The 24,927-nt window shown below is 46.9% G+C and overlaps 1 protein-coding gene across 1 annotated transcript in view; it reads left to right on the forward strand.

Annotated features, from left to right (window-relative positions):
- The window catches only part of SCFD2 (sec1 family domain containing 2), a 393,579-nt gene that overhangs the window by 364,130 nt on the left and 4,522 nt on the right, over positions 1–24,927 (forward strand). Inside the window, exons 7-8 of the mRNA XM_014853490.3 lie at positions 2,448–2,582; positions 17,800–17,919. Coding sequence (XP_014708976.1) covers positions 2,448–2,582; positions 17,800–17,919 — 255 coding nt within the window. The remainder of the gene's footprint in view (positions 1–2,447; positions 2,583–17,799; positions 17,920–24,927) is intronic.

Consider the following 24,927-nt stretch of genomic DNA (forward strand, 5'->3'; position numbering starts at 1 on the left):
CACCACTCATTAGGCCATGCTGAGCTGGCGTCCCATGTGTAAAATAGAGGAAGACTGGCATAGATGTTGGGTCAGGGACAGTCTTCCTCAAGCAAAAAGAAAAAGATTGGCAACAGATGTAAGCTCAGGGCCAATCTTCTGCACCAAAAAAAAAAAAAAATCTTGCTGTTTGTAGTGGTGTTTTAACTATATTTTTTCAAAAAGCAGCACACTGGGGCTGGCCCCGTGGCTGAGTGGTTAAGTTCAAGCGCTCCACTTCAGTGGTCCAGGGTTTTGCACGTTCGAATCCTGGGCACGAACATGGCACTACTGATCAAGCCATGCTGAGGCAGCATCCCACATGCCACAACTAGAAGGACCCACAACTGAAAATACACAACTACGTCCTGGGGGGCTTTGGGAGAAAAAGGAAAAATAAAATCTTTTAAAAAATAAATAAATAAATAAATAAAAAACAGTACATTGAAAGGTGTTCCTCTCACCTTTGTCCATTGTCTGGTCCCCCACTCCATGATCACTGCTTATGGCAGTCCCTGTATATCACATCAGAGTTTATTTTTTTGCATATTTCAGCAAATATAAACTTCCATATCCCCTTTGACACATTCTACACAAATGCCAGCCCATCATACCCACTATTCCTTGCTTTTTTCACATACTTTATTCTACACCTTGTTTTGCTGTATCAACACAGTTTCCCTCTTGACTCTCATATCATTGCCTCCTGTGGATGTATCCTATTTATTAAATAGCTCCCTATTGATGGGCACTTGAATTGTTTCCAATCTTTTGCTATTACAAACAATAAACAGCCTTTTATGGGTCTCATTTGCATATATTAGCATATTTAAAGGATAAATTCCTAGAAATGGAATTGCTAGGTCAAATGCATTTGTAATTTTGATGGGTATTGCCAAATTGCTCTCCACATTGATTGTAACAATTTATGCTCCCACCAGCAATATATGAGAGTGTCTGTCTCCCCATGGCCTCATCAAAAGAGTGTGTTTTCAAATCTTTGGGTTTTTTCCTGTATGATAAATTTTAAAAATCTATCTTGGTATAGCTTTATTATGAGGAAGATTCACTCATAATTTTTCCTTTTTTTTTTTTAATTTCTGTCTTATCGGTGTTCCTCACCAGGCCTTCCGTTTCATGAGCGTTCACCTGTGAGACCTCTGGGCCTGCAGTGGTCTGTTTGACTAATAAACATCAGAGGGCTGCACCCTCAGCTGAACAGCTGCTATCTCTCCCTGCTTTTTATCCCTGATAAATGCACCAGTTACATTCTAGCTAAATGATTGTTTATGATTTTGATGGTTTATACCCTGCTTTATTTCTAAGATATTTTAAGTAAGAAAATTAGAATAAAGGGAAAATAAGAGTAAAAAATGACTGTAAGAAAAACAAGATGAAGTCAGGACACCAAATATCCTCAATACTTTCTAGAGGCAGGTCCCAGATTTGGCCAATGCAAAGAGAGAAGCAGAGTTCAAGACATCTCAACTGAGCTCGGTCAGAACCTAGCTGTTCTGAGCCTATGATAGAGATTAAACAGATATATTGGGGTAATGGAGAGTGTGTTGAGAAAGACATTCCTTCTTCCTTCACCCTTCACGCTCCTGACTCGGGTACCGTGTGGAACGTGAGCAGCAGAGGCAGCAGCAGGGCTGGCAGAGGAAGGTAGTCCAACTGATGGGAAGGGAAGAAGAGAGGAAGAGCTTGGTTGTAAGGAGAACCAAGGAGAGAGGTGGGGGAATATGCTCAGAAACTTGTCAGAGGCAGCGGCCTCCAAATATTGCCTAAATATGGATAGCACCATTTACAAACTGTAGTTCTTGCAATTTGATATCAGCTTAATTCTTTTGAAATTCTTATAGTACCATGTGCCCTGCTTTCTCTAAGCCCTGACTTTGGTCAGATTCCTTTTCGGCATCTTGGCCTCTGATTCTGGCCAAGTCATGCTTGGAGTTGACCTCCGTAGACGAAGGAGGGATTGCTTTGGGCTTGGATAGCAACATTGTAAGAAAATATTCAAGTTCCTAGCAGAGGGGAGCATAATTCTAAGAATGTTTAGGAAAAACTGGAGACCATCTTTATGTCTATATCAAATGATAATACTTTGCTTTTCAGTATACTTCATACATAAAATTGTCTCTTTAAGTTTAGATTGAAAAACTAGTCGTACTATGGTTATAGCTCCAGTAAGAGACATTTGCTTGTAGAAGGAAGTATGAGAAACAAAAAATTGTGCGAGAGTATTGGGGTGAAAATTTACCCAAAAAACCAATGTTGTTATAATTGTCATTTCACACACACAAAATCATAGCCATTGCTTAGTATCAAAATAAACTTGTTTTGCTTCATTTGGTGCAGACAAAGCTATCCTCTCTCCAGACCAACCAAACAAACCCTTTTACTTACAGCACAATATTTTGTCTTTGCAGGCCTCCTATAAGCCATTGCTGAAGCAGGTTGTGGAGGAAATATTTCATCCTGAGAAGCCAGATCCAGTTGATATTGAACACATGTCTTCAGGCCTCACTGATCTCCTTAAAACTGGATTTAGCATGTTCATGAAGGTAAAGTAACTGTGAAAAGGGCATCCTGAGTGTAATGCTCTCTTTGCTGGGCATGAAAATGATGGCACCCCATTAACCCTGGCAAGTACCATGGAAGACAACCTCCGGTATTTTGGCTCTTCTGAAATCAGGTGCAATCTTTATTGACTTTTCGGGTATAAGCAGCGTGGCCTTCCAGCCTCATACAGTTTCTTTTGACCTAAGCACTATGATTTTTCCTGGTCAGTATGTAAGGACACAAGCCCTCCGGGATAGCACCATTGAAAACTTCCCCTCGTGGCCCACATTTTCACCTAACATGAATCCATGTACTATTCATAGATCTTAGTGATAGTCCTTTGCTCTTAATTCTAGAGCTTATTATGTAGGGCAATAAGTAACTCCGCTCAGTAATATGACTAGCATCACCCCAAAGCCCATTTGAAAATGACTTTTGTTTTGGCCCAGCAGACTCCCAGGTGATAAGTTCTGGAATTTCTCTGGCTAATATTTAGGGTAGGTGAAAATTGTTGAACAGCCTTTGCAAGATGAAAGGAGGAAAAGTATGCAAATATGGTCTATTTTTAACCCACTGTAAAGTTTCTAAATTTAAAAGGATATAAACAAGATTACAGGCTGACTTCTCAGCCTCTGCCAGGATTGCAGTTGTAATAACTCTTGGAAATAACAGAATGTTTTGCCAGCTTCAAAGCATCTTTGAAATCAGGAATTAATCTACACAGAAGATCTGGCCTTTCAAAGTTCAGTAAATGTATATTCCAGGAAAACCAGTCCATTCCAAAAGCCAGAGGATAGAAGCCAGACAATTAGACTCTAAACTAAGCAGTAAACTGGCCGGAGTGGACATGCTGGTCTTCTTCCTGATGGACCCACTTATCATCAACTTCTGTTGCAACACGTGGCTGCTGTATTTTTCCCCTCTTTTTTTTTTTTTTAATAACGTAGCACAGATCAATTTCTCCTAAGTGTTCAGGGGCTCCTGTGTTGAATGTAAGCCCAGGGTTGTCCAGCCCTTCCTGATGGCTAGTTTGTATAGAAACTTCTAGGCTGGATGTGGTCTCCCTCCTTCTCCACTTGAGCACCCTTTTCCTTCATTCACAAGCTTGGACTTAGCCCTAAAGAAAGACTGAAATAACAAGCCTGGATTTCAGGCCCTGATCACTGAGGTCTGAGGATGACCCCACAGGCCGTGTGTGCTTTCCCGGTCCGGCTGCTGCATTCGTGGTCTGGCCAAGGGTGTGAGTGGAAGCTCGGACTCGCGTGTCTCTGCTCACTGCACGTGTTTCTAATTTGCGGAGAGCTGTGGTGTAGGCGAGAGGAGGCCCTGACTCACTCTTTGTCATGTTCCATAGAAAGAACTGTTTCTTATCAAAAGGGTCCTGTGACCAAATATGTTTGAGAAACACTGGATTAAACAGCAAGTTAAATTGCTTCTTTGCTGCCAGACTTCACAGTGCCTTCAACATGCTAACAGACTGGGCGACTGTCAAGGCCTCTGTTGTGAGAGGACTATCCACTTGCATTGTCCAACACTGTTTCACGAATCATGACACATCAGACTTTAAAATGACCCTTTTAAACTATGCAGAGTGTTTTCTGCAGTTCCTCCCATGGTCAGAAGCATGACTGTCCGAGAGTGGACTTTGCCTAGGAAGAAGTCTGGCACTGTCCTGGAGCAGCCCAGACTGCCATGTTTCTCTCCATTCAACCCCACAGAGTTTGGGCTGGTGAAGAAATGCTCTGGCCCCTTGAGACTGATCTCAAAGGGAGGTTTCCAAGTAATGGGTTTAAGAAAGAGGAATTTGTCTCTCCCGTCAGCTGTAGGAATCCATTCCTTAGTGCCCAGCTGCGAGGCCTCTGCTCTCAGTTGCCAGGGGCATCTCATCTGACTGCAGGGGGTGAGGAGAGTCTTTGGGGGCTGGCCGCAGAGCCCTCCCCCTCCCCAGCACCCTGAAGGAGAGCCCTTTTGTTCTGTTTCTACAGGGGCCTCAGTGGCTAGCTCTTCCTACCATTCCATAGAACTCAGCAAGGAATGTCAGCTCTGGGCCATGTGTTCAGGGTTTGAACAAAATTGGAAATAAACATAAAGAGAAAGGGCCAGTAGGGCTTTTAGGAACTGTGATTTCCTAAAGAACTACGTCTTCGAGATGGGGGTGAAGCCATCAGGAGAGTGTGCCAGTCTGCATTAAAGCCGATGGAGAGAGGAGGATGCAAGGTGCACGGGGGAGTCTCACATGGCCGTGGCCATTACTGGTCTCCCTGGTGCTGTTTTCCATTGCTTCTCACTACCCAAGTTATTCAGCTCACCTGAGGTCAGTGTGTGCCATGGAGTCAGCCATTCTCATATTAAACCTCACAACAACCCTAGGAGATGGGTCTACCATTACCCCTGCTTTACCCGTGAGGAAATCGAGGCCCAGAAAGGTCAAGCAGTAGATGTGAACTTCCGGAAGGCTGGGATTGGGTCATCCTTTCCTCTATTCTCAGGTGTTTGCAAAGAGCATGCAGGAAGTGGGACACCAGGATTTGTCCCCAGGTCAGTCTTATTCCAAAGCCCATGCTCTTCGCCACATTTCTTAGCTCCAGGTGCTACCAGGCATTTTCTTGGAAGTTAAATAGTCATATGTCATTAATTCTTTTCTTCATGATTACTCATTAGCACAGATGCTTTCCCTTTCGAGCATCTACACAGCTCATGAATAAAATCCACCCTGGACTGGTCGTCAGGACAGCCAACGTGAGGGAGCTCTCTCAGGGCTCATCTGCTGGTACCCTGCCTGTTTTTCTGGGACTTCACCCCAGGACTCGTCGGCAGTGCACCACCCCACCCAGGAGAAGAAATTGGTGCACTGGCATTGAGTTGCCTCTACGCATTGCATCTTCATTCTGTATGAGCAACCAACAGTCATTGCTTTCTTGCCACTTACTGCCCTGGTCTTTGCCTCTGGGATCTGCTTCCCCCACTTCTCACTCAAGACCCACTGGTGCTGAGCCCCAAAGAAACAAAAAGACAGAGCCTGATGAAATAAAGACATCCTTCCTGTGCTTAGGGTACTGTCGTACAAATGGGAGAGTTTGAGAGCTGGAAGGGGAGCTGAGCTGCTAGTCTGTCCCTGCCCTGTCTTTGGACTCACAGATGGTACCACAGACGACGTTGGCTTAAGTCACCCAGAAGCAGTATCTGTAGACTTTGCAGGGGAGGAAGGTGGATTGGGAAGCCAGCGAGAGATGTGTCTGGAAATAGAGCCAGCAGACCTTCCCACAGGATGTGATGTGGATACCCCACAGCAGGTAATAGAAAGAACATAGGAAGGGATTCTCGAGGCCCCACGTGTCTTCCTCAGGGCCCTATACCTTTCGCACACGCTTCTGTGGCTGCACTTATACGTTGTTTTGTAATTATACGTGTTAGAAACACTAGTATGGAAAAAGATACTAACTGCACAATTTGATCTGCACGTTAGTGGATCAGGATATCAATTCAATAGATTATAATCAGCAATTTTTAATGAAAAAGAATAGAACAGCCTAGCAAGGTGAAACTGCATCTACCAAGGTGGAATGAAACAACCCAGTTACACACATATACACCTGTGTGATTTCAATGTATTTCTTGCTATGGGTCACAGTCAAAAGAATGTGAGGGGCCGGCCCAGTGGTGCAGCAGTTAAGTGCACACGTTCCACTTCAGCAGCCCAGGGTTCGCCAGTTTGGATCCTGGGTGCAGACATGGCACCACTTGGCAAGCCATGCTGTGGTAGGCGTCCCACATATAAAGTAGAAGAAGATGGGCACGGATGTTATTAGCTCAGGGCCAGTCTTCCTCAGTAAAAAGAGGAGGATTGGCAGTAGATGTTAGCTCAGGGCTAATCTTCCTCAAAAAAAAAAAAAAAAAGCAAAGAATGTGAACACTCTGGCTTTGAAAATGAGAGCTGATCTAGTTCTTACTCTTTTCTGCATCCTCAGCGCTTGGCACCGCTGTAGGCCTTACAGACCGTAGACACTCATTAAAGGTTGAGAGGGTGGTCACAGTGGACCTGTTAGAACGCTCATTCAGAAAGCAGCATGGCTTCAAGTCATTGGTTTGTCTAACTTAATTGCCCTTAAACCAAAAGCTACGTTTCAGCAACTTCATAAGGGACAGAAGATAGCAGCTCCATCAGTCAGCTCCAGTGACCCTCAAAGGAGTCCTTGACCCTCCTTTCCAGTGGCCACTAAGCTACATGAGGCTGGTCATTGTTTTGTCGTTATGTAACCCCGAAGAGGCAGCAGCCCAGCCACTCCCACTCGCCGCCCAGCCTTGATGTGGGGGGGAGACGGACGCCGGCCGGCTGCCGCCTCTGTCAAAGAAGCCTGGCGATGTCTTCTGTCCAAACAGACAGCGTGGAATCTGTCTCTTCCAACTTTGTCTCTCTGGAGAACAGAACAGAAGCAGAGGGGCTGATTTTGTAGTGTGAGAACTCAAAGGAGTCAAGAGGAGAAATGTCTTACCAGATTGGTTAGATAGCAAGACGAGTGTTACCAGGGCAGACTTGAGGATCGCTTTTCTGCTTAACATCTCTAATTTTTTGTTTGGTTTTGTAAATAATAGAAGTCCACCTAGTTTATGCTGTCTAACAGCAGTCACTTCATTCTACTGCTTAGAATGTTTACTTACAAGGGGCAACAGAGAGTAGTGCTAACACATGCAGAGTCAGACTGTCTGGGTTAGGACTTGAGCTCTACCACTCCCTAGCTGTGTGACCTTGGGCACATCATTTAAGCTCTCTGTGCCTAAGTTTTGCCTAAGTTTCCTCATCTGTGAAATGGGGATAATAATAGTATCCACTTATAGGGTTGTTATGAGAATTAAAGGACTCAATATATGCCGTTACAAAAGAAAATTCACCTGAGTAAATCTGAAGCTCTAATTGGCTTTATTCAGCACGTGATGAGTTGGGCAGCATCCCTTCTAGCAGGCAGAAAGGAGCTCCAAAGAGCTACAGAAAGGGGCAGGTTTTTACAGGCAGAGAGTAGGTGGGACAAGGAAGTCCTAAAGAGAACAAAGGATTATTTCAGACAAGGTCACCTTCCTTTGGAGGATGAAAGGGGGCTGTCAGGTGCATGACTTCACTAGCACGGACCAGGAAACTCCAGACTGACCGGTTAAGATCTCATTCCTGGGGAAGGTGGGAACTGCACTTAGGTTAGGAGTTAAGTCTTGGTTTGCTGATGTGGGGCTTAGCGCAAGTGACTCCATTTGGGGCCTGTTCTTTCTTTTCAACAATACAGAGCACCCAGAACAGTGCCTGGCCTACAGTAAGTGCTACATAAGTATTTGCTGTTCTTATTTTTATGAGTTTGTGATCCCAACCAGACTGACTCTCGAGAAAAGAACCCCCCTGAGTATCTTTGTATCCCTGTCCATAGCCACTGATTGGGTTTTTGGTACATTCAGACTAACTGCTGAGTGAACAGGTGAATCCCCTAGAGGAGGATAGACACCTAAGCATTTCATATTTCACTACTGATTTGCTCTTGCCAGAGACACATGGAGTTCTGAGTGTTCTTTTTGTTGTGCCTATGGCAAGCCATCCTTATAAGGCTGCGATGTGTTTTTCTAGACCTTTTTCTTCTCCACCCTGAGTCCAACGTGTTGATCTCCTCAGTCTTGGGGGCTGTAGACTGCCCCTCCTAGGGCAAGCTGTAGGGAGCTGGTGAAATTCTGTATTTGTGCCACGACAAGATGGTTCAAGGGAATAGAAGCCAGCAGGACTAGATTCTGGCCACCCAGGACACAGAGGCAGAAGCCCAAAACAACCCCGCCCTGGCTCTGCCAGGAACACTCCAGAAGCACGGTCTCCATGTGCTGGGAGAGAGCAAGTGCTCATGGCGGCTGCTGCCCCTCTCAGCCTCGGAGCTGTAGGGAACGGAGGCCTCCGCCCCAGACACTTGGAAGTGGATCACAGAATCAATCTTATTTACGTGAATGTCCGCAGACGGTGAAAGTTAGGAAACATACCTGTGTGTCTAAGATTTTCATCATCAAGCAAATCCTTGGTGAGAGGGAAGTCAAAGCAGCTGGATTTTGCCCTTACTCGAGTCAGAACCTCACGCGCATCATCCTGCAGCTTGTTAAAATCACTTTCTTTACATTGCTGTAGCATGCTTTCCTGTATGACTCAGACCGTCCAGAGAGGGCTTTCATCCCCCCAGCCCGTTCTGATTATCTATTACCGCATACGAAGCTGTCCCAAAACACTGGCTTAAAATAATATTGGTCATTTACTTTGTTCATGAGTCTGTACTCTGAGCCGAACTCAACAGGGAGGGGTTCACCGCCAAGAATGCGCACTCGCGTGATCAGCAAGTTGATGCCGACCGTCAGCTGCTAGCTCAGCTCGGCCTGGGAGCCGAAGGACTCAGTTCCTTTCCACACAGGCCTCTCCATGTGGCCAGGGCTTCCTCACGGCATGGTGGCTGGTTCCAAGGGGAAGCATCAGAGAGATAAGATCTTCAGTCAGAGAGAGAGCCAGGTGGAAGCCTTAAAAGTCACACAGCATCCCTCCCAGGGTGCTTTATTTGTTGAGGCGGTCACAAATGCCCGCTCAAGTTCAAGGGGAGGGGACATACTTTCCTCCTCTTGAACAAGGAGCAAGAGCACGAGGAGCAGAAAATATTGTTGTGGCCACTTTTGGAAAATACAGTCTGCCCTCCACCTAAATATCCGTTTGGCTGTCTAGCCCATCACGGACAGTGTTGGGCCGATTCTAAGAGTTTTCCTTCCAATCTAAAGGACAGAAAATTCACTTATGCATCTGACCTAGATTCAAAATAAGTGAGCCATGAAAGGCTTTGGTAATGAAAGGCCTGCCTTCTATTTGCCCACCATCTTTTTTAATAATATGATCTCAAAAAAAAAGCAAAAACACTTCCTGAGTGACAAGAAGCGGAGCCGCAGGACTTTGCTCTCTCAAGTTCGCTCCCTCCAGCCCTGTAAGGTAAAGCAGACAAGCTGGGGAGAAGAGCGAGCGTGCCCACGAGATCATTCTTCCTGCGGTTCTGAGAAAGTGTTTCCAATCAGCTCAGTGCACTCCTCAACCAGAGGATAGATTTTGTGTTTAGCCACATAAAGCTGTCAGCTTCCAAGGGCAGTGCCCTGGGGTGGGGGGAGGGGTATCAAACTGGGGATAAGCAGCTTTGGCAGAAGCTGACATTCTTCAAACAGCCAAGTCTTCTCTCCAGATGCTTGTGCATGGAGCACCTTGATGTCCTTAGAGGAAAGATGGATAGTGATCTAATAAATAAATCGAAACATACCTTACCCCTCTCCCTATAACGTTAATTTAATTTAAAACTAGCATGTCTAATAGGCAGCACTTTTAAAATGCGTTTCTGGAATTTGTGGTTTGGATTTCAGTCTCCTGAAAATAATGTATTTTATATCTGCTCCATGTGTTTGGACCCCAACTTGTTTTGACTAAAGGACATGATTTGTCAAGATGCTTTCTCTGCTGGAATTGGCATGAGAAGGGTGGGTTTTATCTAACGAAATTGCGTGAGGCCCTTTTAACTCCTTTTATGTGTATTTTCTGAGAAGTTTTTTTGTTCCATTTCTTATATGGCCATGCTTAATTGGAAAAAATATAAAAGATTTATGAAAAAGACTCCAAGAGATGGAATGCTTGCCTCTAGGCCCTCTATTTGAGTTGACGTGAGAGCGCCATTGCCTTAGGGAGCCGGAGAAAAAGTTGCACAAGGAGAGATGAACAACTGCTTGGGCAGGCCCTGAACCGCCGGTGGTGGTATCATCGGAGGCGATGATAGCTGAAACTCTTTCAGTTGCAATTAAGATGCCAACAAATTGTGCTAATTTAATCAAAGAAAGGATTATTAATTGTGAGGGCCAACGGGTGTCTCAGGAAGCCCAAGGGCAGCAATGTGGTCGGCCTCAGGAAGGATTGGGCCTGAGAAATGGAAGCAGTCAGGAAACCAGACAGTTCTTTGAGGCTCCCTCTGGCCTGCAGAGGATGCCAAGAACAGTGGGCAGCATAGTGTAGGCACTCAATACAGACGAGCTGAGTGAAGGGCTGGGGAGCTCTGCCACAGCCTTTGGTTCTTCTTGAACGCTCAGCTTCGATTGAGCCTCGTCTGTCCTAGATGGAGTCTTAATTCCCAGGGAAGGGTCCTGAGTTGGCCCAGCCTGGGTCAGGGATCCATTCTTGGACCATACAACCGTGGTTGCCGAGCAGAATCACACTGTAACTACACGGTGCCAGGAGCCCACCCATGACCACAGGCGTAGGGGAGACTGTTCACATGTGGGCTGGACAGACACCTGCAGAGGCATCTAGTCCGGCTCCTCATTGTTTACATAAGAAAAGCGAGACTCAGAGAGATGAACTGTTGGCTTAGGTCCCTTATACTTAATGGCATTTCTGACGAGAGGAAAACCTCTTGGCATTTGCTTTTGTTGATTAAATCAGGACACGTTCCGGAATTTCTATTTGCAGCACTATTTATAATCATTGTTTATATTCTCTTCTTAATTATGCCCCATACGATGAGGTAGGGTTTGATTTTTGTCTAAGATTAGCTAAATATGATCCATAAGTTCTAGTGAGATGGACTTTGGTAGGAATTATTAAACAAAAACTTGGTTTTGGCAGTCTATGGACTTTGTCTGCCTGTGAGCAATTATTGAGAGCTTCTTTCGTGTGCTCCTCCCTGTTGTAGGTAAGGAAACTATAGAGACAAACAAGATACCCTACCTGCCTTGGCTAGCTTACGTTGTGCAGCTTACAGTTTATTAGGGAGACAGACAAGAAAATTGAGGATTGCAGGGAGGAGAGATAAATGGTGTGCCAGATGGGATATGAGGGCACAGAGAAGGAGGAGCTCAATCAGAGAGTCAGAGAAAGCTTCCCAGAGGACTTGAACGTTGTCAGAGCAGTAGGAGTTAGGAACAAAGTGACGAAATGCCATGGTACATCGAAGGAATTACAGGCAGTTCCAAATGGCTGGAGCTAAGAGTAGCATGTAGCGGGTGAAGCAAAATGAAGACAGAGAGATAAGCAGAAGCTTATCACAAAGGGCTAGAGGATTGAAATTTGACCAAAAAGAAAGAGGTGCCATTGAATGTTTTTTAGGGATATATAACCAGTTTATAATTTGTGAAGATCGCCCTGGCAGCAGTGAAAGAGGGGAATATGAGGCTGGACGGGCATCAGGTTGGAGAGGGAAGGTGAGAAGATGAGAGTGCGAGCTCAGGTAGGACGAGAGGAGGGCAGGACTGGGTACTGACTGTATGAGGAAATGAATGAGAGGATGTTGTCTAGGGTCATTTGCCTGGACTCAGATGACTGGATGGACGCTGTTAACATTCTCTCTGGCTGGGAAACAGGAACGGAGAAGAAGAAAACTTGCATTTTAGGATTTAGCTTTGTAGCTCAACAGAGCCTGGGCCGACAGTAGCAATCTACGGCTACTGCCATGTATGAGGCATGAACCGTGGACGGGGATGGGGTCACCCAGGAAAGCGGATTGGGACAAGAGCAGGGGTCAGAGGCCCAAGCAGTCAAGAAGGCAGCGTGTAATGGAGCAGATGGAGCAAGAGGAGCCCGCTAAGAGTCCAGGGAGGAAGGAGAGAAACTGAGAGGGCTTAGAAAGTGGAGGGCATGGGGGGAAGTTTCCAGAAGAGGAAGCCATCCACTGGAGCAAATGTGGCAAGGAGGTCAAGCCAAACAGCAGAAACCTCTGGCAGCATGGAAACCTTTTGTAATGTGATTAAATGAGTGAGTCCCATGAGGATGCTGGTAATTGGCTGATGTTGCTAAAGAACTAAAAGTACAGAGTTTTAGGAGATGAAAGCTAGTAAAAGTGCTTTCAGTTGGAGGGATCTGTTTATAAATGGGGGTGTGGAATGCATCTCACCCTGCAGTGAGAGAGACAGGCTTTAATCTCAACCCTGCAGCTCACTGATTGGCAGACTTTGGACAAGCTTCGTCACCCCTTCAGCCTCACGGTCTCTGTCTGTAAAGTGGAGCCTCCGCCTAGGGCGTGGCTTCTAAGGATGCAGGAAGCAATGCTTGCCCTACCCCCCACTTTATTTTCCTCCATAGCACTTACCACCTTCCCCCCTTGCCATTCGCTTCTTTATTGTGTCCTTCTCCCCGACTGAAATATAAGTGCTATGACAGCAGGGATTCCTCTCTGGTCCATTCACCGCTGAATCCCTGATGCCTGGAGCAGTGTCTGGCCCACAGTAGTTGCTCAATAAATAATTGTTGAATGGCTGAATGGATGAGTGAAAAGCACAGTGCTAGACCTGAAGTGTCCCGTGGCAGTGGCAGTGCTCTTACTAATTCCTGCTGGGAGAAAAGCCATTACCAAGTCATCTTCCAAGGCAGCATGGCTGTTCTCAGGGCCTCCTGCCCTTCAGGCCAAAGCTCCTGTTGCACTTTGCTGCCCATTGTTGGAGACTGGGGACCTGACCTTTCCTGCCCGTCATCGGAAAATGGGGACCTGACCCTTGCCCGTGCTGGGGACAAGTGAGTCACACAGAAAGAGAAACTGGGTGGAGGAGAATCAGCAGCAGGATTCCCAGAACTCCTAGAGACCTCCAGAGAAACCGGAAGCAGCTGAAACCCTTCTCATGGAAACCAATCAGGACATCAAAGAGCGCTCTCAGGGCCCACAGCTACGGAGGTTTTGGCAGCCTCTGCTTCAAAGGCTGGGATGGGTGGTGGAGAGAAACTGTCTTCTCTGACCAGAACTGCTGTCTTAAAATCACAGCCTGCGAAGGTTTGGAAAGTGAAGAAAGAGAGTGAGTCTGATGTGCTGTATTAATCTGTGCATTTGCGATGGCAGCAATGATTCTTACATCTCATCTTTAAAGAACCTTACACCCTGAGCTCGCATACAAACGGGACTCAGCCGTGTGTGGCTGATTATAAGGAATGTGTTATTCTGATGGAAGAGACTGAAAAGACTCCATTTCCCAATAGCCTGCCGACCTGACAGGATCTAAAAGGAAAGTCTGGTATCAAAACTTAAATCTAAACAGAAACCAAAATAGCAAACAGCAACATGCATTAACAGGACCCGTTTATTTGTACCAAAACCAACATTCCCTCAGCTCCTTAGCTGCAGGGTATTGTTCTTTGTTGTTGCTGTTCATGACGTTTTTCCTTTTCATCTTTCAATACATCCTTCCAAGATTCTCGCAATGTACTTCAGAGTCCAGACTCTCTTATGGAAAGCATATGTCTTTGGGAACATACTGTACCGCTTAAATTCTGGAGCCAGTTGTATTTCTGTCCCAGGATTACGTGAGAAACAATAGTTTGTAGGGCTGGTACTTACTCAGCCGGGAAGAACCAGACATAAAGCAGAGAGAGTTTCTAAAAGATCTCAAAGAAAAGAAGGGCATTTCCATTTACCCTGTGGATCTCATTCATTCATTCATTCATTCATTTTATTCATGCAACACTTGCTGAAAGTTTACCGTAAACTAGGTCTAAGATCAGAGCCAAAAATACCAAGATAAAGATGGTCAGTCCCTACCTCCAGTAGCTTGCTCTCTAGGAGAAGAGACAGGCAGGTATATCAAGGTAGCAGTCCCGTTTGACAAGGCCAGGGCAGAGCATCTATCAGATTTGGGTCATGGCGCAGGAGTTGAAAGATGATCAAGGAGAACCTTTTAGAGAAGAGGATGCTTTTTAAAGCCAGTAAGAGGGAAGGAGGTAAAGAAGGGGAAGCAAAAGTACTTTATGCACAGGAAACTATGTATGCTACATAAAACAACATGATGCAGACAATACTCCAACTGCAATGTCGTGGACATAGACAGGTGCCAAAACCCACTGGTATGGTCCCAACAAATTCCTGCAGGCTGCAGATCTTTCCTACTAATATGGAAAGTCTCCAAGGCATATATTTGAGTGAAAGAAGCAAAGTATAATGTCGAGTCTTTGCAGTCAAGATGGTAGTCACAGTTGGCCATGTAGTGACAGGAGCAGGGCATGAGAAGGACTCCAGGGTACTGGCTTTCTGCTTCTTTCTGTCCTGGGTGCTGGTCACACAGGTTTGTTTACTTTGTGAAAATAAATTGAGCTGAACACTTGTGATAAATGTACTTTTCAGTGTGTATATTCAATAAAATGTCATATGGTGAGCAAAACATTCCAGAAAAACAAATACCATGCATTAAGGCCTGGCTCAAGTCATTATGAATGGCTCCAGCAAACAGTGTGTGTAGAGGAGGTGAAAATAGAGGCATACAGCAGAGCCACAGTAGGAGAGCCTTATATACTCACTTAAGGAATCTGAGCTTTATCCTCAGAGCTAGGAGACTCTCCAGGGAGAAAGTGAGCATGTGATGGAGTGGAGGGCTGTTTAAGAGTGTAGCCTCTGGAGTTTGGTCCCTGGGTGATTTAGTTACCATGTGTAAACTTCAATTTCTTCATCTGCAAAATACATCAATGATTGTGTTTTCCTCCTAAGGATTTTCAAGAATTGAATAAGATGGTGCACAAAAATATTTAGTATACTGCTCAATAATAAATACTTGCATTTTAGAGAGCTTACTCAGGCAGGAATGAGGAGAATGGATGGGGGATGGCCAGACCAGGGACACAGACACAAAGTAGAAGGCAGTGGCAGTAACCTGCTGAAGAAGAAATGAGAGCCTGACCAGAACAGGGACAGTGGGAATAAAGGAGAGATCAATAAAATATGAAGGGACAGAATTAACAGGACTTGGTCTGAGAGAGGAAAGAGACAGCAAAGTCTAAGATGACTCTCAGGTGACTGTGAAGGTGGTGATGCTCTTAGAAAGTCAAGAGAAGGAATAGACTTGAGGAGAAGATCATGCATCAAATTTGAAACCTGTTGGGTTTAAGGATCCTGAGAGGCATCCGGGTACAGATGTCCACAGGAACTCAATAGAGATGTTTGAGCTAAAGACATAGATTTGGGAAGTATATAAAAGATTCTTGAAGGCATGTGAGTAGGTGAGTAGATGAAGGGATATGAGGTCCTTCAGAGATGATGTGTCAAGCGAGAAGAGCAAGGGGCCAAATGGAGCCCTCAGTAGCATCAACTCTTAAAGGGGCAGACCAAGAAGGGAACCTATAAAGAAATTTGAGAAAAAACCATCAGGAAGATAGAAGGAACAACAAAAAAGTTATTGTGGTAGCCAAGAAGGGTGTCATCAATGGTGACAAATGCCCTAGAAATGACCAGTGAAATGGAGACAAAGAAGTGTCCTGGCCATTGTTGACTTCAGTGAGACAAAATCCAGGGGGATAGTGAGACCAAAGCAAGATTGTCATGGCTGTATGGTACGTGGAGTGGAAGCAAGCAGTCAACAAATGCAGTCAAGGGTAGGAGAGTTACAGGGCAGGAAGCTAGAGGAGGGCGAGGAGTCAAGGCTCTTTTGCTGAAGATCAAAAATTTGGGGGCTGGCCCCGTGGCCGAGTGGTTAAGTTCACGTACTCCACTGCAGGCGGCCCAGTGTTTTGTCAGTTCAAATCCTGGGCGCGCACATGGCACTGCTCATTAAACCACGCTGAGGCAGCGTCCCACGTGCCACAACTAGAAGGACCCATACGTAAAATATACAGCTATGTACGGGGGTCTTTGGGGAGTAAAAGGAAAAAAAAATAAAATCTTATTAAAAAAAGAAGTTTTGTAACTTTTTCCATTATTCACCACCACCCATTTTGAAAAAGTTTAGATCTTTCTCTCTTTTTCTTTCTTTCTTTCTCTCTCTCTCTCTGTCTCTCTCTCTCCTCCTCTCTCCCTGTCTCCCTGCTCCCCCTTCCTTCCTTCCTTTCCACTCTGAGTTTCCTCTCTAGTAGCCAAGGAGTAATTTATGTAACTGGAAACACTTAATGTATTACCTTTTTAAATGTTTTTAAAATAAGATGTTGAAAAGTGGGTATATTCAGGCAAGGAAGCCAAAAGAACACAGTTGCGAAAGGAGTTGGAGCAGAGGTAAGAGAAAGGGCTTCTTCTCGGCCTGCTGCCCCACCCCACTGTTCCTGGGAACTGTCCACGGCCAGAAGGTGGTTTGTGCATTAGTGTGAATGAGTGCATACACTCACCTACCCTCGTGTTGCTGGAGTCAAGCCTGTTTCTCCCACCTCTGGCTCCAGTGGCCATGGGTGCAGTTGCCAACATCCTTCCTGTAGTGACTCCATGCTTGCTCTGTCCTGGCGGGGCCTCCAGCCTCCTCCACCCAGCCGGTGACTGCTTGCCTCCAGAACGTAGCTCACACCACTTTGCCTGCCCTCTCCTCACCAAACCAACTCTGGCTTCCAGCTAGAGCTCAAAACACAGTGTCTTCAGGAACCCCCTCCTGTCCCCTTTAGTTAGCCAGTAAGTCAACATTTGTTCATTTTGCATTTCCTGAGGGGTACTGTGAGTCATTCTCATTTTAGTTTACAGTATTCTTTGCTTCATTGGTGCAATCATAAAGTATCAGGAGGAATTCTCCACAGCCTCTAGTAGAACACTCCACACACAGTAGGCCCTCAGCTAAGGCTGGTGTGCAGAAGGTGAAGGCATGAAGTCTGGGCAAGACTGTAAGCTCCTCGAGGGTAGGCCTAGTCTCTTGCATCTTTTTTACTCCCTCCTCTTCCCTAGGACTTTGACTATTTATCCAGTCCACAGACATTTCTTGAGTACCTACTATGTGCCAGAAACCACACTAGGTGAGCTGGGAATTCAGCAGCGAACCAGGCAGATGAGATCCCCGCCTCATCGAGCTTATGTTCTAGTAGGGGAGACAGCCAACAAGGAAGCAAACAAACAAACAAATATGATAAGCACAGGCTGTGGCAAGTGCTTTGAGGGAAATAAACGGAGCTATGTAACAAAGAAGGGGCACGTTTCTGCTGAGACCTGAAGGCTGGTAAGGAAGATATAGTTGCCCCTTAGCCTTCTCTTCTGATTTAATAGCCCCTACTCCTTTAACTTTTCTTTCAATAGAATATTTATTTAAAGGGATGTAATAAGGTGACATGTTATGCATTTTCCTCGTCAATGGATCCATAAACCGCTACCACATCTTATCCCTAACAAATCCTGGTCTCTGTAAAGGTTATGTATCTCACCTGCATTATGGGGATAGCAGCCCTGGGGTCCCCGTGGAGGTGCAGTGGAGATGGTGCCCAGCTGCACAGTGCCCTGCATGATGCCATCTGTCTGACAATGGCGGGTGTCTGTTTTGCAGGTGAGCCGGCCTCATCCCAGCGACCACCCTCTCCTGATCTTCTTCGTAGTGGGTGGGGTCACAGTCTCTGAAGCCAAAATGATCAAAGACCTTGTGCCGTCGCTGAAGCCAGGAACCCAGGTACTGAGTCCTCGGTGAATAAGAATCCTGAGGCAAGAGTGGGAAGGGCGGGCGAGGGCCCTTCATGGGCTTCTCAGTGCTCCCCATCTCCATCCTGCCTCCTCATCTCCACCCTGCCTCCCTCCTCCCCCACCTGGTCCTGCCCATGTCACATTCTCCATCTGTCTGCCCTCCTCCTGGGGGGGTGGAGGGAGAAGAGCTCCCCTTTTACAGTCCTCTCCTGCCTCTGGGCTTCAAGGGCTAAGATCCTATTGTCCCTATTCCTGAAAGGCATATATTCTCTGGTGTCCCATCAGCACTTAATTACTCAAGAGTTTTCACTGCTTTCCAGGCTCCAGATAATTGAGGGTGACTCCCGGGGACCACCACCCCACTGTGACAGTTAGAGGACAGAGCTGGAGGAGTTTGGGAGGGGCATTGTCAAGACAATGACAAGTGAAGAATCTTTCTCCTCTATAGACCCACCAGGTCTCATCTCGCTCTCGGAATAAGTGGACCAATGGTTAAGAACACAGACCCCTTGATGTTACAGGCCTGGTTCAACTCTTACCCCTGCTTGTTACTAGCCAGGTGATCTGCGAGAGGAAATGTGAGATCTCAGTTTTCTTGCTTAGGAACTGGGGCTGGGGTGGCTGAGTCTTAGATCAGGGGAGAGAATGTGCTTCTCAACACAGCGCCTGGCACACAGCCCTCAGTAATTGGTGGCTATGGTTATTAGTGACCGTTTCTGAGCAGTCACCACCCTGCTCTGCAGGAGGGGCTGTGGCTCCTGGCATGAGGCGGAGGAGACCAGGAGAGAGACCTCAGGAGGAGGAGCTGCCTGCTTCTGGAAGCTCTCGCCTGGCGGGCGAAGCAGGGCCTGTAACTCAGGATGGCTGAAAATCCTCGCCTTCGTGGGTTCCCCAAAACAGGCCCTGAGACAGGGATGTGAGAGCAGGTAGTTTACCTGGGAGGTGATCCCAAGGAGCAGAGGTGAGGGAATCAGAAAAGAGAGGCGGTGGAGGGAGAAAAGCCAGAGAAGAGGGCATCGTTGGGCTGGTTACCACTTGGGTGACTGAGGCTCTGTCTTCTGGGGGCCCCGAGGAGCCAAGTATTACATGCCTCAGAATTGTCCCGCCAGAGGACAGGGAGCCTGGGACATCTTCCCATTGCCTCTCACCTCATCACCCTTCCGTCAAGACTTGCCCCTGGGGCCTTATCTTCAGCTTTTGCCGCCTCTGCTTGCAGCTGAGAACTTCCTATGGTTTGGAGGAAGCAAAACAGACACAAGTGCAGTGCTTCAGGTAGGACGCTGGCCCATGCAGGGCGCTGTCCACACAGCTGCACAGAGCCCGGGTGGTATTCCAGCCCAGGCCTGGCTGCGGGGCTGCTGGGGCCTTTGTCTCCCGCCTCCACCTACTACTGGATATGTCCACTCAGCCAGCCAAGGGAGCCCCCATTCTGGCCTTCTGTCAAGTCCTGCCTGCTGTGTCAGGCCCTTCCTGCATCTCTGCTGGCATCCCAAATCTGAACTCTGACTGCTTCCTGTTTGCTGGCATAGTATCCTCACGCAAACATGAATTCCTTGAGGACAAAGGCCGGGGCTTCCCAGGCCTAGCACATGGCAGGAGCAGTCTGACCGCTGACTGCAGGAGAGCTGGCTTGGTGGTGGAGTGGCTGGGCCACCTGGTGAAGCAGAGAGGCCTGGGCCCTGTTGGTCTCCAGACACCCTCCTGAGGAATGGGGCCCAGTATCTAGGGAGCTACAGGAGGTTCTTGAGCAGGGAAGTGACCAGTCATTGGCCGTGACCATTTCTACTGTTACCATCACCTGTCATGGTCATAGCTGGTGAAATTTCTAATAAAGTGGTGAGTTCTGCCTTATTGAACACCCTCTCTGTCAGCAGTGTTAAGAATCTGTTTAGTGAGTGATTGCCTTTTTGAGCAAGACATTTTTTTTAATTTTTATTGGAGGGCACACTTCTCACTGCCCCTAACATTCTTAGCTCTTCAGAACAGTGATGGTTGTAACAGCCTGACAGACATGTTAATCCTCACTCTAAAAGGATAAAATGCAGACATTTTCAAAGTCGTGTGACCTGAGTTTGACAACAGAGCCCTGGAATCTGCAGTGGCTTTGATGCAATCTGACCCTGTGCTCAGTCATCTGCAGAGAGAACTTCGCAAAGAATTTCGGGCTTAAGGAGCAGCCTTGACTGCTACTTGTCCTTTGTGCAAAAAGTCCCCCTGAAGAGTTAACAGGCCCTCGGAGGATTCAGAAGAGGAGTGATTTATCAGAGTGCCCTTCATCTCCACGGTTTTGAAAGGAGGTGGATTACCTGGGTGTTTGCTGGAGTGACACCTGCTGAGGCGGGGCTCCTTCCTCAGACCTCAGCAGCCTCGCAGCTGCCCTGGCCTGCAGCTGACTGCCCAGATCTGAGACAGGCCCAGCTTCCTGCTGTGTGCGGTGGAAGGTAGGCCTTGCTGCTCTGGCTACACAGGAAATGGCGTGCATGCGAGTTCCATTATCTGCTTAGACTCAGACTTCCACTGGAAGACTCGGGTGAACTAATTGAAGGGGTGGGTTCTATGCACCAACAGACCCTCAAAGACGTGCTGGCAACCAAGAGAGTAACTCTGACTTGATCGTCAAACTAAACAGTGATAATACGCATACCTGATATATATATTCTGTCTTTACTATCCGGTCTACACTCGCACGTCTCCAGTGATGGGGATTTGCCCTCCCACTGCTTGAGTCTTGGAGGGCTTCACTGGTGTGGCAGTCTCCTCTAGACGAGTCCAAATCCGCCTTCTGGGAGCTCTCGCCCATCCGTGCTGGTTCTAGCTCTTGGGCCACACAGAGTTTCCAAGCAGATCAGGCTCATCCCTCTTCCACATGTCCTTCCCAGGTCTGCTGTTCTCCAAACTGAGTCTCCTCAGCTCCTACAGCTGCCCTCCACCTTGACATGAACGCGAGGGCCCTATCATGGTGGCTCTCCTCAGCCCCGGCTTGTTTCTCCTTCCCCCACTCGTCCTACACCTCTCATGTCTCTTCACCGTGCCAGAACAGAGTCAAGCTCAACAGGGTCTTCTTTCTCCGCTGATTCTGCCAAACCCGCTCCCTTGGCTGTGGGTTCGCTGGATAGTACGTAGCGACAGTGGGAATCATTTGGAACTGAGAGCCATCCCTTGGTGTGGACCGATCAGTGCAGAGACATTGGGGCCACCTTCTTGTCATCCCCACCAGGCCTACAAGGCCCCACACGACCTCACCTGGCCTTTTCCCACCACTCTTCTGCTTGCTTACTCCCCTCCAGCTGCAGGACTTTGTGCTTTTTTACTATGTTATTCTCAGAACCTCAAACAGGGTTTGGTGCTGGGTATCATGATTATTCATTGAATGTCAGATATTGAACACTAGAAACTTTACTTTTATTATTGCAGCATAAGATTAAAGTAGCTTTTCTGGAGACTACACCAACCTGTTGATTCATTCTGAGATTGTGGACAACTGAAACCACTTTGTCTCTTGTGTCAGTTGCTATTAACCCATATTGTCTTGAGTCTATCTATGTGGGTGCTTTTGGGACCCAAAGACAGGAACTTACAACCATGGCTATTACCTTGGATGAGCTGATTATTCAGTGAACATTCCCTGAGCGTCTACTCTGTGCCAAGCCCTGTTCTTTGTGCCGAGGATAGAGTGGTGACCAAGCCAGGCACATTCCTGCTTTCATGGAACTGACATTAAACACAAGAACTCCAGCCAGAGATAAGTGTCCCAGGAACCTGCACAGGTGCTGTGGTGGGAATAAGTGGAGGGAGAGGTTCCTTCAGATGGCACAGGCTCCTCCTGGAGAAGTCTTGTGGGCAGAGACGTGAAAGGCATTCAGAGGTCAGCTCTTCACAGGAAACTAATAGAATCTATTTAAGGCACATCTAGAAAGGAATTCTCTTTCATAAAAAGTGACAAGGATAGCATGAAACAGTGGAATCCAGAAACCACATTCACTCCTGCTTCCCACAGGACTGTTGTCATACTCTCAAATGGGTGTCTTTTCTCTGCTCTCTGCCCATGGTTGTTGGTAGACGTGCTCATGAGAGAAAGTGGGCAGTTGGAGAAGGCCCCTTTCCTGACTACAAAAAAGGGGTCAGAGAGGCAGCTCTCCCCACCCCACCCCAAACAGCCACAACCACGAGGCTGTGCAGCCTTCCCCTTGCTCTGGAGCGCATGTTCCTGGCCCCTGCCTCTGTCTCACTCGCTTGCTGCCTGGTGGGGCTCCATGCCCAGACAGCTCTCTGCAGGCTGAATTCTGTAGCTGGGTGGTGGCAGCTGAATTCTGCCAGGAGACAGCAGAAGCCTGGGATTGTGGGAGGAAAATAACAGGGAGGGACCCTCCCAGAAAAAACAGGGAAAGGCCAGCTCAGGAAACAGAGGAAGACCAAGTGGGCGAGCTGACCCTGCCATGCACTGCTCTTCATTGGCACATGCACGTTGCCTGCTCCCACTTTCATGTGGTTCTGCATTTCTGGAGCTGAATATTTAGTAAGAGTGTAATAGGAAGAAAAGACCCAGAAATATGCACACAATTTTTCACAACTTTAGGGGTTCAAGGATACCTAAATCTTGGCTCTAAAACTTGGCTCCAGGTTATTCTAAAATTGGTGAGAAGCCCCAAGGAGAGAAGTCAAGTTGGTTTTTTTTTTTTTGGGTCTAGACTTATTTTATTCTGAACTTTCTTCCTCTAAGGAAGATGTGGATGGGGTTTTAAATTTTTCTTTTTACCTGAGTTAGCTCAGAGACTTATAATTTGAAATTGAAACTTTAGAAAAAGTACAGATCACAGTATTGGACAGCAGGTCAAACAGTTGACAGTGAGTTTTCCAGAAAGCTCGATCATGTCCATTTAATTAGTCCACTGTCCCACTGGTTTAACAATACAACCTTTTCTGTTTACCACAGGTGTGTGAATGTGTGTGTGTGCATGCAGCACCTGTGCAAGTGGAGGCGGGGCAGTGCCTGGAATATGTTATGTGCTCAAAAACCCATTCATCAAATGGATGAATACGCAGGTTGGCGCCTGTGCATATGTGAGTTATTTTTACTGGGAAGAATCTCCAAGTTTAAAAGAAAAAGGGAGAAAACCCGTTTTTATCTCCTGCTCCTTTCCATCCACAATGTTAGAGATCAGAGGGCTGTGGAATGTAAATCCTGGACTGCCCTGCTTCCTCTGGGCTCAGCAGAAATAGGGCAGGAAGATGCTGGCACCTACAAATCATAGCAACGGCCTGGAGAATGGAAAGGAAGCGGGAGGGTGGGGTCGCTCAGGCTGGACGGCTCCTGTAGGAGCCCCGCGCGGGCTGAGGACACACTAAGCGTCGCTCTGCCAGCCGCGGTACATGCCAGGGTGGAGCCCCGAAGGCTGCATTAGGGGCCTGGATCAGAGGCTCTTGGGGACTCTGGTGTGCTCTGTCCCTGTCTCACAGATAGAAATCTTCATCAGGGACTTCAGTTGCTTGGGGAAAAGCCAGTTCTCCAAAGGAAATTCTCTAATGCTCAGTTTGCCTAATATCGCACGTTTGATGACTATTGATAAAATTTAAATTTCAGGTCTCACAGGCCAATTTCAGAGTCTTTTAAGCATTTTCTGTTTCATCTTTGAGTACCTTTTTTCCCCTATTTCGCTAATTTTTTAGAATTTTAAGCCCTGTTTTAGACAAATAATTCAGAAGTGCCCTTAGTTGAATGGACTAAAGAAGTCTGAAAATGCTCCAAAGCAGACTGACACCCAAACGATGCCTAAGGTGTGAAAATGCTCAAGGAGCAGCAACTGTGACACTGTAAACGAAATGTTCGTAGGGCAATCCGGCTGGTTCTTCAGAATAGGAATTTTAAATAAATAGATTTTTAGTTGAATTCATTTGAAACAAATTTATCCAGAGCTATTTAAGCTTTTACTAGAGTCTTCAATGTGAAAAACTTCCTGCTGACCATTGCTAAACTCACTGCCTCCTTCATTGTCTTACTGTTTTGTTCATTCACTGAATCATTCATGAACTCACTGTATCAAGGACATGCTAATATATCAGGCACTGTGTTAGGAAATAATTAGAGGACTCAGTTAAGGAATCAATACAGTGTGATACCAATAGCCACGGGAACACACTCAGGCTTCAGGGAGGGATGGTCTGGGAAGGCTTCCTGGAGGTGGTGATACATGGGCAGATTGTTAAGGATGACAACTGAGAGGTCTTCAGGCAGAGTGGGGGAACTCACTCTGTTCCAGATAAAGAAGCATCCTTAAAGTTCCGATTGTGAATCTGCAAATAGTTTAGGGTGGCTGGAATGTGGAACTGATGGTGAAGGAGGTGGGGTGTGGAGTGCTGAGCAGCCATCAGATTCTCAAGTCCTGGAATGCTCTCTAAGAGGGCTGGGCTCTCAAAGAGCGGAGAGGAGGCGGTCGGGGTTTAAGCCCATGTGTAAGACCGTCAGAGTTACACTTGGGGAAGGTGGCTCTGGCAGCTCTGCCTCGGCTGCTTTGGCCCCAGGGACTGCCACGTGCTGAATAGAGGGAGTGCAGCGGAGGATGAGGATAGTGAGGATGGTGATGATGAGGAAGATGACAATGGCGGGTCCCATTTTAAGCCCCTCTAGAGCCTGCCACTGTGCTAGATATGTTCATATATGTTCACATTTGATCTTCACAATAATCATGTGAGGTGGGCATCACTATCCCCACTTTACAGATGAGGAAACTGAGGCTCAGGGTGATTAAGCAATGTCTCCAGGCTCACCTGTTGGGCAAGTGGCCCAGCTGGGATCCAACTCACATTGGACACTCCTGAACCTCTGCTCTTAACCACTATACTGTCCGGCAAGAGTCCCTGGTCTCCGCTTTCTTCTCTCCTCAAAGACCCCCTACGTGACTTCACATGCTGCCTTTGCTTTCCATCTGTTTCTTTTCAACCCCCCACACAGTAGGCCCCAGACACCCTCTGGTGCAGCCCTCATGCTGTCTAAACACCT

This window comes from Equus asinus, chromosome 3 (genome assembly GCF_041296235.1).
Source record: "Equus asinus isolate D_3611 breed Donkey chromosome 3, EquAss-T2T_v2, whole genome shotgun sequence".
NCBI lineage: Eukaryota > Metazoa > Chordata > Mammalia > Perissodactyla > Equidae > Equus > Equus asinus.